Here is an 18,966-nt window from a genome sequence, read left to right on the forward strand (position 1 = left end):
CATGTATTGGTCCTCCTGCCATCTAGGGGAGAAGGTGGGGGGAAGGAGGGGAAAAATTGGAACAAAAGGTTTGGCAATTGTCAATGCTGTAAAATTACCCATGTATATAACCTGTAAATAAAAAGCTATTAATAAAAAAAAGAAAAGAAATGACCAACAAAATGATTTCAGAAAGGCCTGGAGAGACTTACATGAACTGATGCTGAGTGAAAAGAGCAGGACCAGGAGATCATTATATACTTTAACAAAAATACCATATGATCAATTCTGATGGATGTGATTCTCTTCAACAATGAGATAAACCAAATCAGTTCCATTTGTTCAATAATAAATAGAACCAGCTATACCCAAAAAAAGAATTCTGGGAAGTAAATGTGAACCACTACTTAGCATTCCCAATCCCTCTAATTTTGTCCTCTTGTATTTTTGATTTCCTTCACAGGTTAATTGTACATTATTTCACAGTCTGATTCTTCTTACAACAAAATAACTATGGATATATATATATACATATATTATATTTAGCATATACTTTAACATATTTAACATGTATTGGTCTACCTGCCGTCTGGGGGAGGAAGGGGAGAGAAGGAGGGGAAAAATTGGAACAAGAAGTTTTGAAAGCTATAATTAAAAAAAAAAAACAAAACCCAAAGTAACAAAGTAAATATTATAAAATAAGCAGCTGTGAGTGATAAAACTTTTCAGCAATACAATTATTTAAGACAGCTCAGAAGGACTTATGAAAAGTGCTATCCATGCCCAGAGAAAGAACTAATGGTGTCTGACTGCAGATTGAAGCATACTTTTTAAAAACTTTATTTTTTTTTTCTTAAAAAATTTTTTTAAACTTTCTTTTTCTTTTCTTTCTTTCTTTCTTTCTTTTTTTTTTTTGGTCTGTCTTTTACAACATGACTATTATGGAAATGTTTTGCATGATTGTGCATTTATAACCTATGTTGAATTTTGTACATTCTTATTGGGGGTAGGAAAAGAGGAAAGGAAAGAATCTGGAACTTAATTTTTTTTTTATTAAAGCTTTTTAAATTCAAAATATATACATGGATAATTTTTGACATTCACACCTACAAAACCCTGTGTGGAACTTAAGGTTTGAAAAATGAATGTTAAAAATTGTTTTTATATGTAATGGGAAAAATAAAATACTGAGTAATTTTTTTCTTTTTTAAGTCTTTTATTTTCAAAACATATGCATGAATAATTTTTCAACATTGACCTTGCAAAACCTTGTGTCCCAAAGTTTCTCTCCTTTCCCCCCACTCTCCCCTAAATGGCAAGTGATCCAATACATGGTAAAAATATATGTTAAATCCAATATATGTATACATATTTATGCAGTTATCATACTTCACAAGACAAATCAGATCAAAAAGGAGAAAAATAAGAAAGAAAACAAAATGCAAACAGACAACAAAAAGAGTGAAAATGCTATGTTGTGATCCACACTCATTTCCCATAGTCTTCTCTCTGGGTGTTGATATCTCTTCATCACAAGACAATTGGAAGTGGCCTGAATCAGTTCATTGTTGAAAAGAGCCATGTCCATCAGAATTGATCAATATGTATAGTATAAGCTTATTGTTGCCATATACAGTAATTGGTTCTACTCACTTCATTTAGCATCAATTCATGTAAGTCTCTCAGGCCTTTCTGGAATCATACTGCTAATCGTTTCTTATAGAATAATAAATAATATTCCATAACATTCATATACCATAACTTATTCAGCCATTCTCCAACTGATGGCATTCACTCAGTTTTCAATTTCTAAGGCAGATTCTTTCTATAGAGAATGTTGAATATATACTTTCTGACTGCTTGGATTGCGTGAAGATTTCCTGTATTCAAACACTAATGAATGTCTCCTGAGGCCAAACTAGACACAGCACAGTATTGGAATTGTGATAGTGAAGCTTCTGTGCTGGGCTAGATTTCAAACCCTGGGGTGAAGACAAAACTGAATAAATTTAAAAAAAAAAATGAGCTCCAAATTTTTACTCCCATTCCCTCTCCTCAAGACAGCAAGCAACCTGATATAGGTTATACATGTGCAATCATATAAATATGTTTCCACATTAATCATGTTGTGAATGAAGAAACAAAAAAAAAGGGAAAAGCCAGGAGAGCATTGTAAACAATAATAGCAATATTTTATGATCATCATCTGTGAATGACTTAGGTATTCTTACAGTACAATGAGTCAAGAGAGTTCTGAAAGACTTATGATGAAAAATGCAGTCTTCCTTTAGGGAAAAACCTTGAGCAGATTGAAGTATAGTTTTTTAAAATTTTCTTTATTTTTTTCATTTTTTATCTGTATTTTCTTTCACAGTATAACTATATGGAAATATGTTTTATATGATTGTACATGTATAATCTTTATCAAATTGCTTGCCTTTTCAATTCAGGGGAGGGAAGAGAGGAAGGGAGAGAATTCAGAACTTATTTATTTATTTTTTATTATTATAGCTTTTTACAAAACATATGCATGGACGATTTTTCAACATTGACCCTTGCAAAACTTTCTGTTCCAAATTTTCCCCTCATTCCCCCGACTCTATCCCCTAGATGGCTGGTAGTCTAATAAATGTTAAATATGTGTTAAACCTAATATATGTATACATATTTATACAGTTATCTTGCTGCACAAGAAAAATCAGATCGAGAAAGAAAAAAAACTGTGAGAAGGAAAACAAAAATGCAATTCAAACAATAACAGAAAAAGTGAGTCTACAAGAATGCTATGTTTTGTGGTGCACACTCAGTTCCCACAGTCTTCTCTCTGGGTGTAGATGGCTCTCTTCATTACTGAACAAGTGGAACTGGTTTGAATCCTCTCATTGTTGAAGAGAGCCACGTACGCCAGAAGTAATCATCGCATAGTCTTCTTGTTGCTGTGTACAATATGATCTCCTGGTTCTGCTCATTTCATTCAGCATCAGTTCACGTAAATCTCTCCACACCTCTCTGCAAACATCCTGCTGGTCGTTTCTTTTAGAACAATAATATTCCATAACATTCATATACCTTAACTTATTCATCCATTCTCCAACTGATGGGCATTCATTCAGTTTCAGTTCCTTGCCACTACAAAAAGGGCTGCCACAAACATTTTTGCACATGTAGGTTCCTTTCCCTCTTTTAAGATCTCTTTGGGATACAAGTCCCAAAGTAGTATTACTACTTGGGTCTTAGGCATAATTGCTCTCCAGAATGCTTGGATTTATTCACAGAACTCAAAATTTTTAAAAATTAATGTTAAAAATTATTTTTTTTGTAATTGGAAAAAATAAAATAATTTAAAAAATGAAACATCTTTAAGTGTTATAGATGTGAGCTAAGGTCAGTGATGGGGAAAGAGTTAATTAAAGAGAAACTATAATTATTTAAGCAAATCCTTGGTTACCAAAGTGCTTTCTGGCTTTGATTGACTCCAGTATTAGGTGCTTTTTCCTCTTAGCTCTGATGTTTTTTGATTGAGACTATTCTAAAGGTAGGGAGGCAGAGGGGGTTTTTGCTTACTCTCCAGAAGTAAAGTTGCTGCTGCTACATGTAATGGGCAGTGTAGTTCAGTGTAGTTGACTTTGAGTTAAGGGCAGACAAGTGCGTGGGTTGTTGTACTATCTGCTGACAATTATGGAGTAGAATGACTAAAGAATGCTTTATGTTCCCTAATCTCCCTTTATCTCACTCCTCCTCCTTCCCCCTCCCCCGACCTCTCCCAGTTGATTGCATTTTGGTTCTGGGAAAAATTGGCAAAATGTTTAAGAGAAATGAAAAGCTGCACCCATTCTTTTTGGTAGGAGGGCCCCTGCAACCTGACAATAGGCAGGAGCCATCTCAATCATCTTTATATCTTGCCACTGGACCCAGATGTCTCTGAAGGACAAAGTGAGGCTAGTGATTTTGCACAGCCCTCCCTCACTTAAATTTTGCTCACCTGTCATGTCATCCCCTCCCAGATATCATGGTCCGCTTTGAGAACAAAGGACAAATAACAACCTCTGTGACTAGAGCTGTCCCACTGGGAATCTAACTGAACTAGTCAATTGGGCAACAAAGCTCTCTCTTGAGTCTTTCCTTTCTTTCCTTCATCATACCCTTACTGCTGGTACTCTGGTCAAAGGATTATAATTTTTTTTTTTTTTTTTTTGGATTGATGAAATCTTCTAGGGTTTTACCAGCTAGATTTCTTTCTCAGGGACCCTGTCTTCAATCCAGATTACTCTAGCTCTCATTGATTGGTCAACAATAGGTTCCAAGACAAGTACCATTTGGCCATTTTGGGGGCCCTGATTGACTCAAAGTGAATGTAAATTGCAGTTGTTTTCTGTTTTGGCACAGATTTTATTTTACTTTTTTTTGGACTAAGCCATTCTTTGTCCAAATCTAACCTGATCTTAATCATTGAATGGGTATTGCCTCAGTCAGACCAAGACCTGTTAAAGATCATAGCTTAAAAAGGCCCAAGTCTCCTATTTCATCTAGAGTCACCTCTAGTTGTCCTTATCTATGTCTGGTCACTGGACCCAGATGGCTCTGGAGGAGAAAATAAGGCAGGTGACCTGGCACAGCTCTCCCTTACTTACCTCCCATTCACTTGGATCTTGGCTTCATCTCTGGTCCTCTGAAAGAGGACTGACAATAGACTGTTTGCTCCTTTCAAAGAGATGTTCTCAGAAAAGATGGGGGCCTTTTAATTATTCAGCCTAGCCGAGCCAGTGGGTTCTAGTCAGTCACCACTTAATTCTTCCTTAATCCCCTTTAGCTCTCAGAAGGCCAGAGGCCTAGAGAAAATCCGGGTTTTGTTGGGTCTTTTTCAGTTTATAATAGCTGCCCTACTTTGTGCTGTGGAATTGTGTGGGGTGAATTGGGGTTTGTTTTCAGACCCTCTCAGTAATCTGGTTCTCTGTGCATTGAGGTCTAGGCAGCAATTCTTTTGAGTACTTCTTATGGAGGTACCTTATTTTTCCAAGTAGACATTGAGGAAAATTTCTCATGTTTCAGGGGTTCCAGATTTCTTTTGTTTGCAAAGCTAGTTGAAGCAGGAAGTATCCTTTATTTCATGAATCCAATGGAGAAAAATACTAGGTTATTGAAGTATATACTCTTTTTTTCTTTTCTTAAAATAATACCTTTTATTTTTCAAAATACATGCAAAAATAGTTTTCAACATTCATCCCTGCAAAACCTTGTGTTCCCAATTTTTTTCCTTCTCTCCTTTCCTCTTTCCCCAAGACAGCAAGTAATCCAATATAGACTAAACATGTGCAGTTCTTTTAGACATAATTCCACATTTATCTTGAGGCATATACTCTTGAAGGAGACTTAGTGCCTATCAAGGAGTATACTAATGTTGACTCATGCAGAGGATCCTGAAGAAACCACCTTGATTATTTCTACCTTTCTAAGGAAATTACTGCTTATATATACAAGCTTCCTATAAACTCATTGGTTCTCTGAAATTGCCCTTCTGGCTGATTCATTCTTTCTTTATCCTAAGTTTTGGTGTTGCCCATATCTTGGCAAATTTTGATTAGCTAGCTTTAGCTTGATTCAGTAATCCATTTTTGGTCTACTACTTACTTTTCCGGGTCTGACATTTAGCCTCATCTGCTTTCTTCATTCCATTGTTGAGACCTTTTGTTAGCTTTTGCAATGTTCTTGATGACAAACTTGTTTGTGTACAAATATTGTTTGTCCAGATACATTGGGACTGTCTCCTACCTTCTGATCATAATAATTTTCTTTCTTTCTTTCTTTCTTTTTTTTTTTTTTTTTTTTTTTTTGGTAGCTCTTCCTTTATTTAACTTGTGGAGCCAGACTCTTAGTGTGATGATGAGACAACTTTTATTGGGCTACATCTCCAAAATACTTTTCTTACCATATTCTTCTTATTTCCATTTTCCTAGATGCTCAGCTTGGAGTTTTAGGTTCCCTCTGTTTTTTATCGCTCAAGATGATTAGAAATCTCTCTCTGTTTTACAGGGGATCTGAGGTGAAGGATTTATCCTGATATTTTCCTCCAAATATAAAAAAGAAAGGATATTCTCTGGCTATATCATAAAGGACCTTTCCTTTTCTCTCTCTTTAGTTTTGAGACCTGAACTAAAACTTCAGATTCTAATTTTTCCTTTATTGGGCAGCGAGAGGAATCAGCTACAGGTTCTAAAGGAATTTGGTTATGTGTTATTGTGTTGTTTTTATTGAGGCCTTTCATTTTCACATCACTCCCTTCTTACTTGAAGTCTCCCTTTTAATAAAGAAAAATAACTAGGTAAAACTAACATAGGGGCTAAGTCTGACACCATATGCAACAGTCTTTATCCCTACTTTCTCACCTCTCTATCAAGGGAAGGAAATTGTATGTCATCATCTCTTTTCTGGGACTAAGATTAGACATCGTAATTAATTAGTTTTATTGATTTTTAGTTTTCCTTTTCATTGTTATAGTCATTGTGTATATTTTCTCATAGTTTTGCTTATTTTGCTTTGTATCAATTCAAACAAATTTTCCTCATGTTTTTCTCAATTCTTTTATTCATCATTTCTTATAATACAATACTTCATATAACAGAATTTTTTTAGCCATTGCCCAATTGGTGGGTAGTCATTTTGCTTTCAGTTTTTTGCTATCAGAAAATGTCCAAGCATCATAAACTCATAAATTTAGAACTGAAGAGAATTGAAGGCCTTCAAGTGCAATCCCTTCATTTTATAGAGAAGGACACTGAGAGAAACAGAGAGATCAAATGGTCTGCCTGAAATCATATATCTAGTATGGATCTGAGCAAGGATTTGACTTCTGGTCTTCCTGACTCCGAGTCCTATACTTTGTCTACCATATCAGGCTACCTTTCTTCATCTAGATCTAGTGCCTAATGTTTTGTATTGTGCTGTATGTTTGTGAAAGTATTGAATATATGAATGAATATCAAAACAGAAGAGGCTCTTAGAGGTAATAAAGTCCATATCCTCTCATTTTCCTTTGAGGACAAGAACCCAAAGAAATGAAGTAATGTTCCTCTGGTTACACGAGTTGCATGTTCGCAAAGCTGAGGTTTGAATCTAGTCTCTTTAACTCCAATTTCAGTGTTCTCTTTTACCATATTAAAAATCTTACATGTATGCAAAAGGGTTGTGCTTTTAAGGCACTTAGTGACATAAGTAGGGTTCTTCATTCAGTTTGTGATTAGAGTTCTGGAGTCTTGACTCCCTATCCAAGACTTGAAAAAACAAAGTCACCAGACCTAGTAGATCTTGCTTGGAGCTATTGATCTTGTTCATTGAATTCCCTGGTTGAAGGATTTGTAAAATATTTGTCTCATAAAAGGAATCTGGCAGGGTGCTTTTTCATTTTTGGGGAAAGAATAATTTGTGTAACATTGGTATAATTATTCTTTAAAAGTTTGATAGTATTCCCTAGTGAGTCCATTAGGACCAGTTTTTTCCCCCCTTTTAATAGTTCCTCTATATCTAATGCTTGCTACGTTCCATTCTTTCTGTCTTGCCTCATAACAGCCCATTAATAAGCTTGTCGCTCTTCTCAACACATTGGACAGATGGATTGATGAGACCCCTCCCATGGATCAGCCCTCCAGATTTGGGAACAAAGCCTTCAGGACTTGGTATGCCAAACTTGACCAGGTAAGCCTTTCATATCTTCTAGCCCAGTCAGGAGTGAGTGGTATAAACTGAAATTGAGACCTATCAGGGATCAAAATGTCCTGGCAGTTGTCAGTGGGAAGGAGGGATGTCTCTAGATACTGGATAAGCCTTAAACTATCTTTGAGCATATAAATATAATGCAAATCTTCAATTCTTTGGGAAGGGAAAAAAATCCTTTTAGTTTGCCTCACATTCTTCCTATTTGTTTAAAAAATGTATTAAGTGCTTACTGTATGCTTATTATTTTAAATATTAGGGAAGATAGGTTCATGGAAGTTGCAGTCTATGGAATTAAGATATGCTCACCATTATGGAAATGAATTAAAGAAATGCAAAGTAAAGTGATATCTTAGGGGAAAGTTGTAAAGAATATGACATTTGAATTGAACTTTAACCAATTAAAAGAAAGGCATTTTGGGAGTATTACAAAATAAAAGTGTAGAAGTTTTGGAAGTATTTTGGAAGTAGAGTAGTTCATTTTGAGTGGCATTTTATAAGGCATGAAATAATAAAAGGATTGGAAGGGTCAAATGCTGCCAGATTGTGGAGAACCTTATATATACCAGACAGAGGAGTTTGTACTTTAATCAGAAAGTGGTCTTCTACCCTCTGGAGTAAGGAAGTAGAGGCTTTACAGCAGAATTTTCTTATCTTTCCCTAAGATAGAACAAAAGTTCCTTCTAAAGTAGTTCTTTTGTCTACTATTTCAGTCATATACGTCAGTGAGAACTCCCTTCCTGCTATTTCCATAGTTTCTCTCCTTTGGACTCAACAGAGGCAGCCATTTATAATGGCCATGCAAGGGAATGAGGGATAAATGTAGAGGCTAGTCACCTAGTGGGGAGGCAAGTGGGATTGATGGTGGATGGTTTTTTTCTCTCCACCCTCCTGACTTTTTTTACTTTTATGTTTTTCAGCTGCTGAGAATTCTGAGTACTGAGCAATGTGGTACAAATTTTCTCTCTCTTGTTTTACCAGGAAGCAGAAAACCTAGTGGCTACAGTGGTCCCTAGTCAGATGGCAGCTGCTGTGCCTGAGGTTGCCCTTTACCTAAAGGAATCGGTGGGAAACCCTACCCGAATTGATTATGGCACAGGTAATTTACTCTTGCCTGGTAATTGTAACCTAAAGGGTTTTGAGTGACAGGAGATAGGGATTATTTTGCTTCATTTTTGTCCTTTCTATAGTTGCCTTTTTTCTTTGGTTTTAGCTGCCCTGCTGCCATTCCAGATAAGTAGCAGTCCTGGAAACTTTTGTAGCTTATGTCTGTGAAATAGAGCATTTATGAAGTCTTCTGTATTCCAGAAATGAAAATCTTTGGAAAAGAGCAACGTTTTGTCTTTGAACGTGGCTGGTGTGATGCAAGTTTGCTCCACCAGGGGGAAGTGTTGCCCAAAATGTGGATCCCTTGTAGTTTTTCTATTCTCTCTTTCAAGCTGGATCTTTGTTACTCTTACTGTGTGCTGCTTATGTTTCTTTTCCTCAGCATCTTCCAGCAGCATTCTGTAGAGCTCTGCACAGCTTCTAAAACAGCTAGTTTTCCTTGGGGTTTACTTGTGGTTTGACAAATGTTTTCCTTGAGGTTTTCTGTCTTCTTGATTGATGTTACTGGTTCCTTTTGGGGATTCCAGACTAACTTTCACCTCATGACTAAGGTGTCTTTGGACACCTTAAAAGAAGTATATTTCTCATGCCAGATACCCATATGCCCAGGAAAATTTGGAAGAAACGGACTTGTCCTTCTTCTCTTCTGAAATGTAGAGCCCCATGATTTCCTTGTGGTAGTGGTATCTCATGTCTCTGGCTTTGTGTAGTACCCAGGTTTTTAAAGTAAGCTAGAGAAAATCCAATTAGACCTAGGGCTCCTGAGTACATTTTGCTTTGACTTGTTCCCTGGATTGAATTGTACATTTGAGAGGGTTTGACCAAGACCAAAATTTAAAGACTCCAGGGAAACAAAGTGACTATATATACATCTTTTCAAGTCTCTGGTTTTTGATCATTACCATAGCCATTGATTGGTTGGTTGAGGCTTTGATTGGTTTGAGTCTAGTGTTGCTAAATAATGATATATATTGAGGACTTAAAATGTGGTAGGTCCAAAAAACATACATTGCACTAATAGTAATAACATTTATATAATGCTTACTGTATGTACCAAGTACCATGCTAAGTGCTTTACAAATATCTCATTTGATCCTCAAGTTCTGGGAGGTAGGTGCTATACTAAACCAAACAGATTAAGTGACTTGCTTAATTCATACAGCTACTGAATGTTGAAATTAGATTTGAACTTGGTCTCCAGGCCCAGTGTTCTATGTACTGCCCTAACTGCCTAAAACAAGGGGGAAAATCTTTGTGTGCGTGTGTGTGTGTGTGTGTGTGTGTGTGTGTGTTTTGTGTAAAAAGAGCAAATAATCAACAGGGAATTTATTGTTATCCTTGAGGTTGAACTTATCTAGGCAAAATCCTTTCAAGTTGATTTTGATCTGTCCAGTCTAATGTGATGATGGTAAGGAGTGGGAAAGTTGGAGTTCTTCGTATTTGGGTACAGGATAATTTATATATGTTAGATAATAGGTACGTCTATCTTTTTTTTTTTTTTAAGTTAACAGCACATATTTAGGAATGGGTTTACAATACTGTTAGAGCTAGAAAAGACCTGATTCCTTTTGAGTAGAGAAGAGCTTGAGTGAGAACGAGATTCTAACTCACTATATTATCTTTGGACAAGATACCTATTTCTTAATTTTTTGGGGACAGTCTAGAAAGGCAAGAAGAAATCTCTTCCTTTTTAAAATAGACGCTATGGTCTCTTTCAGCCTTTTTTTTCTCCTTTTTTTCCTTTTCCAGGTCATGAAGCAGCTTTTGCTGCCTTCCTTTGCTGCCTCTGCAAGATTGGGGTCCTCAGGGTAGATGACCAAATGGCTATTGTCTTCAAAGTGTTTAATCGGTAAGGGAAAGGAGGGGCTGAACCTTGTGGAGATGAAGTTTGTTTTCTTGATATTCTCATAGTGAGAATTAGGAATAAAGAGCTAGGGAGAGTAAGTAGTCTTAGTACAGCATTGTTCTTATCTTCTTCACACTTTCCCTCAATTGCTTAGATTTTCTGGTTGTCTCTTTTCTTCAAAATTTCATTTTATTGATATAATTTAATTATCTCCCAGGTAAACAGAAAGATTAAAAAAGTTCCTTGCCAGTAGTATTTTACCACCAAGTAGTATCTTAGCAAGCTTGAGCAGGGGGTCTCAGAGCTTTATGCCAAATGTTATTCTTTGGCTCATGGAGAAGTATTCACAGTGCTGACCATTTTAAGAGTAGCATTCTCTCCACTTTAGAAGATAAGGCACTTCTCAGAAACACCAAAAATTGATGAAACAGATGGATATATAATGTTTTAAGGGGGTAGAGGTGAGAAATAAAATGTTTAGCTTTAAAGGTAACAAGGTGATTATATGGAATTTAGAACTAGAAGAGATCTGACCTAGAAAAAAATAACAACAAAATTCATCTGGAAGAAAAGGTCAAGAATTTTAAGATGATTAATGAAAGAAAATCAAATGAAGATAGCCTAGCTGTACCAGATCTAAAACTATATTATGAAGCAGTGGTCATCAAAACAATTTGGTATTGGCTAAGAAATAGACTACTTAATCAATGGAATAGGTTCTGTTGAAATTAGATTTCAACTTGGGTCTCCAGGCCCATCTATTGAACAAAATAGTCAATGACTATAGCAATGACAAACCAAAGACCCCAGCTTTTGGGATAAGAATTCACTATTTGACAAAAACTGCTGGGAAAATTGGAAACTAGTATGGCAGAAACTAGGTATTGACCCACACCTGAGCAAGATAAGGTCACAGTGGGTTCGTGATCTAGACATAAAGAATGATATTATAAATAAATTAGAAGAACATAGAATAGTTTACCTCTCATACCTGTGGAGGAAGAAGGAATTTGTGGCCAAAGGAGAACTAGAAATCATTATTGATCACAAAATAGATAATTTTGATTATATTAATTTAAAAAGTTTTTGTACAAATAAAACTAATGCAGACAAGATTAGAAAGGAAGCAATAAACTGAGAAAACATTTTTGCATTCAAAGGTTCTGGTAAAAGCCTTATTTCTAAAATATATAGAGAATTGACTCAAATTTATAAGAAATCAAGGCATTCTCCAAATGATAAATGGTCTAAGGATATGAACAGACAATTTTCAGATGAAGAAATTGCAACTATTTCTAGTCATATGAAAAGGTGCTCCAAATCACTATTGATCAGAGAAATGCAAATTAATACAACTCTGAGATATCACTATACACCTCTCAGATTAACTAAGATAACAGGAAAGAATGATGAATGTTGGAGGGGATGTGGGAAAACTGGGACACTGATGCATTGTTGGTGGAGTTGTGAATGGATTCAACCATTCTGGAGAGCAGTTTGGGACTACGATCAAAAAGTTATCAAACTGTGCATATCCTTTAACCCAACAATGTTACTACTGGTATTATATCCCAAAGAGATTTTAAAGGAAGGAAAGGGATCTGTATGTGCAAGAATGTTTGTGGCAGCCCTTTTTTGTAGTGGCTAGAAACTGGAAACTGAGTGGATGCCTATCAGTTGGAGAATGGCTGAATAAATTATGGTATGTGAATGTTATGGAATATTATTGTTCTGTAAGAAGTGACCAGCAGGATGATTTCAGAGAGGCCAGGAGAGACTTACATGAACTGATGCTGAGTGAAATGAGCAGAACCAGGAGATCATTGTACACGGCAACAAGAAGACTATATGATGATCAATTCTGGTGGACATGGCTCTTTTCAACATTGAGATTATTTAAACCAGTTCCAATTGTTCAGTGATGAAGAGAGCCATCTACAGCCATAGAGAGGACCATGGAAACTGAGTGTGGACCACAACATAGCATTTTCACTCTTTCTGTTTTTGTTTGCTTGCATTTTTGTTTTCTTTCTCAGGTTTTTTCCTTTCTAGATCCAATTTTAAGTTTTTTTTTTAATCATAGCTTTTTATTGACAGAGCATATGCATGGGTAATTTTTCAACATTGTCTCTTGCAATCACTTCTGTTCCAACTTTTCTCTTCCTTCCCTCTACTCCTAAGTGACAGGCAGTCTCATACATGTTAAAGTATATCTTAAATACAATGTATATGTATATATTTATACAGTTCTCTTGTTGCACAAGAAAAATCAGATTTAGAAAGGTAAAAATAACCTGGAAGAAAAACAAAAATGCAAGCAGTCCACATTCATTTCCCAGTATTCTTTTCTCTGGGTGTAGCTGGTTCTGTTCATCACTGATCAATTGGAACTGAATTGAGATCCAATTTTTCTTGTGTAGCAAGATAACTGTATAACTATGTATACATATATTTGATTTAACATATATTTTAACATATTTAACATGTATTAGACTACCTGCCATCTAGGGGAAGGGGTGGGGGGAAAGAAGGGAAAATTTGGAACAGAAGCTTTTGCAAGGGTCATTGTTGAAAAATTACCCATGCATATGTTTTTTAAATAAAAAGCTATAATAAAATTAATTTTAAAAATTAATACCTTAAAAAATTAAAATTAATTTAAAAAATTAATAACTTAAAAAAAAGGAGAGACCTCTACAGACTAGTCTTTTTCATTTTATAGATGAAGGAATAGAGTTCCAGAAAGTTTGACTTGACCAAGGTCATATAGGAAGTCAGTGGCAGAGCCAGGATTAAGGTTTAGGTTTTCCTGACATGAGGAATAGGCCTTTCATCAATATCATATGAATTCTCAATGTATAAAAATGAATCAGACTTTTTTCATGTAGGTTTTACTCAAAATAGAAACTACTTGTTTCCAAGCTGTCTCTTTTGTCTCTTTGTTCTCTGGCATAGAAGGGTTGAGAATCTGTTTTGTACTTTTTCTTGTCTTCTCCACCTCAGGTACCTTGAAGTTATGAGGAAACTTCAGAAAACCTACAGGATGGAGCCGGCTGGGAGCCAAGGAGTATGGGGCCTGGATGACTTCCAGTTTTTGCCCTTCATCTGGGGCAGTTCTCAGCTTATAGGTACCAAAGAAGATGCTTCCTTCCTCATCTCCATGACTTTCCTCTATCTTCCTGCAGTCTCCCTCCTCCTTTCTCTTTCCTCTTTTACCTTCTGTCTAGAGCCCAGCACCTGGTAGACAGTGACAGCTTGTGAACCAGGGCATTAAACTAGGTATTGACTGAGGCTGTTTGTTGTTGACCTTCTGCTGTGAGCCTGTGTAGTGATGCTGTGGGAGGAAGAGGTAGAGCACTGCAGAGATAATGGGAAGTGACAAGGACTAAAGGAGCAAGGCTTTTTGCTTAGTGCTTAATGGGTTGATGTGAAAGTTAGACCCAGCTCCTGGTAGCAGCCTTGGTATTTTTATATATAAAATGAAGGATATTCTTGGCTTAGTGACCAGTAAGATCTAATGTCATCCTCTGTCATTATTGAACAGTATGCAGAACTCATTAAAAAAATAAGCCATTCCACCTTTCTTCTCCACTCCCCAATCTCCTCTCTGTTCCTAAACAGGGCTTCTTTCCCCCTTAATACAAGTCAGTTACTGATTTATTAAGGTCCATATCAAACTCAAGGTCAGGCATACTTTGACTCCCAACTTTTGGGTCAACTCATCTTGATTGAAGAGGAATAATTGGAGAAAAAGGTTGCTTTATTTCTTCTTTTGCTTGAAGTGAATCAACTTCAGATGATATTTCTAGATCAGCTACTGATATTTTGGAGTCCCTCATGGCCTTTATCTCTAATAGGCAGATAGATGATGAAGTAGATGAATACTGGACTTGGAGTCAAAAAGACCAGAGTTCAAATCTAGCTTCATATTCTTGCTAGCTATGTGACTGAGCAAGTCACATAACTTCTGTTTGCCCCAGTTTCCTTATCTATAAAAATGGGAAGAATAATAGTACCTAACTTCCAGGGCTGTTGTGAGGATAAAATGAGATAATATTTGTAAAAAACTTTGCAAACTTTAAAGCACTATATAAATGCTAGCTATCATCATTGTTATTCGTAGCTGGGTTGTAGAACTAGGTACAATGTGTGACTGGAATTGAAAAGGAAGCCATAGTTTCAAGGACCATTTTCTTCACTATGAGGTTTTCTACCTTTCTTAGAACACCCAAACCTGGAGCCTAGGCACTTTGTGGATGAGAAAGCAGTGAATGAGAATCACAAGGACTACATGTTCCTGGAATGCATCCTATTTATTACTGAGGTGAGGAGGACTTTGGTTTTCCTTGGGGGTGGAAAGAATGTGTAGATGACATTCTCTGGTTTAGAGTCCCAATGTCTGAACCTTCTTGTAAAACATGACCTTTCATAAAGATGATTTTTTTTTTTTTTTTTGGCTCAGGCAGTTGGGATTAAGTGACTTGCCTAGGGTCACACAGTTAGGAAGTATTAAGTGTCTGAGACCAGATTTGAACTCAGGTCCTCCTGACTTTAGGGCTGGTGCTCTAACCATTGCACCACCTGCTTCCCCAAGATGACTTTTTGATACTAAAATAGGAGATAGATTTGATCTGAGAGGCTTTCTATTCCTAGAGAAACTAAGAGGAGATAGCAAATAAAGATTAGTTATAGAGAAAGAAAACCAAAGAAACTCATTTCTAGTTTCTCTTTCAGTTATCATGTGGTGATTTGATGTTAGACATTTAACAGAACATTTATCTAGTGAGGTTCCTTTCCTTTAGGAGCTTTCATTCCCTTTGTAAATCCATAATTTCCTATGCTGGTACTATTAGTTTTGATTCTTTCTCCTCTTCAAAAAAAAATACAAGGGGGAGCTGGATGCACCAAGATATTTGAGCTGCTGGTACATGCATATGCCTAGAAGTCCTGGGTTCTCTAATAGCCAGCTTCTTAAATCGGTTTGCAACCCCATATGTGGGGTAGCAAAATTTTGATTTATTATCAGGAAGTGTTTAATTTAAATGTAAAATTTTTTCTGATGAAAAGGGGTTGCAAAGTAGAAAAAGTTTTAAGAAGTCCTATTCTAATAAATGTCTTCTTGTCTTCAGGCCCATGTTCTTGATTGATTGACAGAATTGTACACATTGTCACTCTTCTTGTGGCTTAGTCCCTCTGAGGTCTCAGCTTTTTAGGATTGATTGGTATATAATACAAAATTTATTCTGTGGTTGGCTCTGACTCTTCAGAAAAAGGAAAGACGTCCCCTTTCCCAAAATTAGCAAAGAGAATTTGGAGTTGATGGTTGCTTTGCCCATTCTTCATTACAAGAGATCAGTTTTCTGCATTGTAGTGAGACCAAGGGCATTGGGGATGGGGAAGACCTAGATGAGAGGATTCAATACTATCTGGCTCGCTGCTTTAAGAGATAAGTCACATGTTTTTTGTTTGTGTGTAAAGTGGAAATTGAAATGGGAAGAGCTAGGGTAGGAGAATTCAGTTTTGTCTTTTAGAAAGGTCTTTTTCTTCCTTGCAGTTTTTTCAGTGACTGAAAACTTAAGTGGGGCAGCTAGGTAGCACAGTGGATAGTGCTGGAGCTGGAGTCTGGAAGACTCATCTCCTGAGTTCAAATCTGGCCTCAGACACTTATTAGACCTGTGACCCTGAGCAAATCGCTTAATTCTTTCTTTACTTTCTCATTAATTTCAAACCACTCCAGTATCTCTGCCAAGAAAACCCCAAATAGAATCTATGAAGACTTGGAAACTGAAAAATGACTAAACAACGACAAAAACTTGAACAGTTTAGTAGCAGTAGCTAGCTCTCCCTGTTAACTATAGCCTTCTGGATCTAGACAAAACTGGGGTAGTCTGAAACTCACAGCATTTAGGAGAATACAGTTCATATTTCTGACAAGAAGCTTTTATTGCAATTCGAGTTGCCTAGTTTCCTACAACAAAAGGAAACCATTGACAGCCACTAGGTGGCATTGAAGGCATATTGAACACTTAGGATTTGGTGAAATTGAAGAGGGGTGGGAGCTGATGTATAAAAGGAAGGGGGAGGGTTAAAAGTTTTTCCTTTCTTTATACCTCTTTTTCTAGCTCTTTTTCTGTTTTTTTGACCTTAGTCTCCTTATTTCCTGTTTCAAAACAATATTAATAGTTGAACATTAGGAGTTATATTAGGTAAGGGCTGGATAATGCTGAGGATTAATTTTGATTTACACGTCTGCACGGAAGTATATGAATGTGACTAGTGGTTATTGTATATCTGATAGTTTCCCTCCAGTACTCTAATTTGTGCATCCTCTCTCTCCCTCCGCCTTATAGCACTATTAGTCCCATTTTCCCCATCAGTCCTGTACTCCTGTACAAATGTTGAGTGACCAAATCTTTTTTGTTACAATAAAAAGGAATGTATATAATACCTGAGGAAAAAGAACAATTCATTGTGGAAGCCAAGAGACTTTATTATCACACCTGGAGATGGAGGTTTTAGGCAAGAGTTGAGGAATTTGAATAAGTCCAATATTTTAATTTTAATTATATGGTTTGTGAATTTAAAAAATAAACAAACTCTTTAAAAACTAGTAAAATGGACTTCCCTCCAGAATTTTCCTAGAGAGAGAGTCATATACTAAGGAGGCTCTTAGGGGAAATCTCATTTCTTTGGTGATCCTGTGTGTCCTAGATATTGGAGACTATATTCTAGGAAGCCTGTTGCCCTGGGAAATGTAGTCCTGGTGCCTTTAAGAGCACAGGGCAGGCAGGAAAAGAATTTCAGTTTCAATCTGGCTTCTAAATTTGGAGTTTTGGGAAGGGAGGGATCAGATTTCAGCTGGAAGGGAAGGAGCTGACAGGAAGGCACTGCACAGAGCCTTCCCTCCCTCTTCTCCCCCTTCCCCTCCCCCCTTAGCTTCCCCCCTCCCCCCCAGTTACTGACAGAGGAACCATTTACAAAAGGCCGATTCTCTTGGGAGCAGAGAGGCAGGAACGCAGCGTCTGTGAGTAATTTCCTGCTCAATATGGCTGCTCTGACTCACTCAATTCCCCTGGGGTCACTGCGGGACTGCAGCTTGCTTGCTTGCTCTAGTGCGCGCTCTCTCTCTTCTCCCTTTGTGGCTAGAATGAGCTAATTTTTTTCTTCTCACCCCTATTCCTTCTCTTCTCTTCCCCTCTGCTTTCCCAAACAATTATAACTCTCCTTGCAGTGACCCAGCAATAGCCAACTCCCTCAGAAATGGGCCAGTTCCCACCATACTGGTTCTTTGATTATATTCTTGTTCTCTTCTATTTCCTTTTCAGCCTTTGTGGGGAGGGGATTTTGAGTCAGTGAGAGCATGGCCAATTCTTATTCCAGCAAACCAAAGAGGCATTTTTGGGAATATTTCGCCAAGATACAGTGTCCTAGATTGTGAGTGAGGTACCACAGAATTAGTTGGAGAGCTTTAATTTCTAACTTTCCTTTTGACTTTCATTTGAGGATATATATTTGCAGTGGGGTGGTTCTTAGAAGTCTATGAAATAAGGAATTTGACTTGCCACAGCAGGGTAAAGCATTAGGGTTCCAAAGAATTTCCCCATTCAACTAGTTTCAACAAGCATTTAAACTAATAATCTCTTCCTTAGGAATATTTTGTGTACTCAGCATTGTGGGGGCAATTAGGTGGCCCTGAGAATAAAGCAATAGATCTGAAGTGTGGAAGGCCTAAATTCAGTTTAGCTATATATCCTAGATGTGTGAATCTAGACAAATCACTTAATCTCTGTGAAATAATATTTGTAAAGCACTTCAAAAACTAGGAAACGGTGTACCAGTACTAGTTATCATCATCATCATCATCATCCTCATCCTCACAAAAGAATTAGGTAACCTGGTTGATCCCACCCCCCTTCCTCCCCAGGTCAAGTTGTGGTGACACAGACACTTGCAAATTAATTAAAAATCAAGCAGTATTCTATATGATTGCCAAGATGAATACTATAGATAGCTATGGGACACAAAAAAAAGGGAGAAGGAAAGTTCCATGAAGCTTATGTAAGCTGGACTTTGAAGGAAGAGTAAAATGTAGATTGATAAAAAAGAGTAGGAGGATGTTCTAGTCAGGGGAAAGCTGCACACAGTTATGGGTGGAAGCATGGTGTATTTAGGAGCTTTTGTCTTGGCACTGCTTCCTCTGCTTCTCTTGGAGTTAAGGAGTTGAATGTTCTGGAAATGGGGGACTGCTTCCTATTGACTGTAATTATTAGCTGTCACGGTCACTGAACTTGTATGTCCAGCATCTTTGGGGTCCTAATGCTTTGTAT

The 18,966-nt window shown here is 36.9% G+C and overlaps 1 protein-coding gene across 1 annotated transcript in view; it reads left to right on the top strand.

The window, feature by feature from the left end:
* Nucleotides 1-18,966, top strand: part of PTPA (protein phosphatase 2 phosphatase activator) — a 53,052-nt gene that overhangs the window by 20,751 nt on the left and 13,335 nt on the right. The window contains exons 4-8 of the mRNA XM_051980157.1: nucleotides 7,543-7,668; nucleotides 8,668-8,785; nucleotides 10,543-10,642; nucleotides 13,643-13,767; nucleotides 14,863-14,963. Of these exons, the coding sequence (XP_051836117.1) occupies nucleotides 7,543-7,668; nucleotides 8,668-8,785; nucleotides 10,543-10,642; nucleotides 13,643-13,767; nucleotides 14,863-14,963 (570 nt within the window). The remainder of the gene's footprint in view (nucleotides 1-7,542; nucleotides 7,669-8,667; nucleotides 8,786-10,542; nucleotides 10,643-13,642; nucleotides 13,768-14,862; nucleotides 14,964-18,966) is intronic.

This window comes from Antechinus flavipes, chromosome 2 (genome assembly GCF_016432865.1).
Source record: "Antechinus flavipes isolate AdamAnt ecotype Samford, QLD, Australia chromosome 2, AdamAnt_v2, whole genome shotgun sequence".
Taxonomy (NCBI): Eukaryota; Metazoa; Chordata; class Mammalia; order Dasyuromorphia; family Dasyuridae; genus Antechinus; species Antechinus flavipes.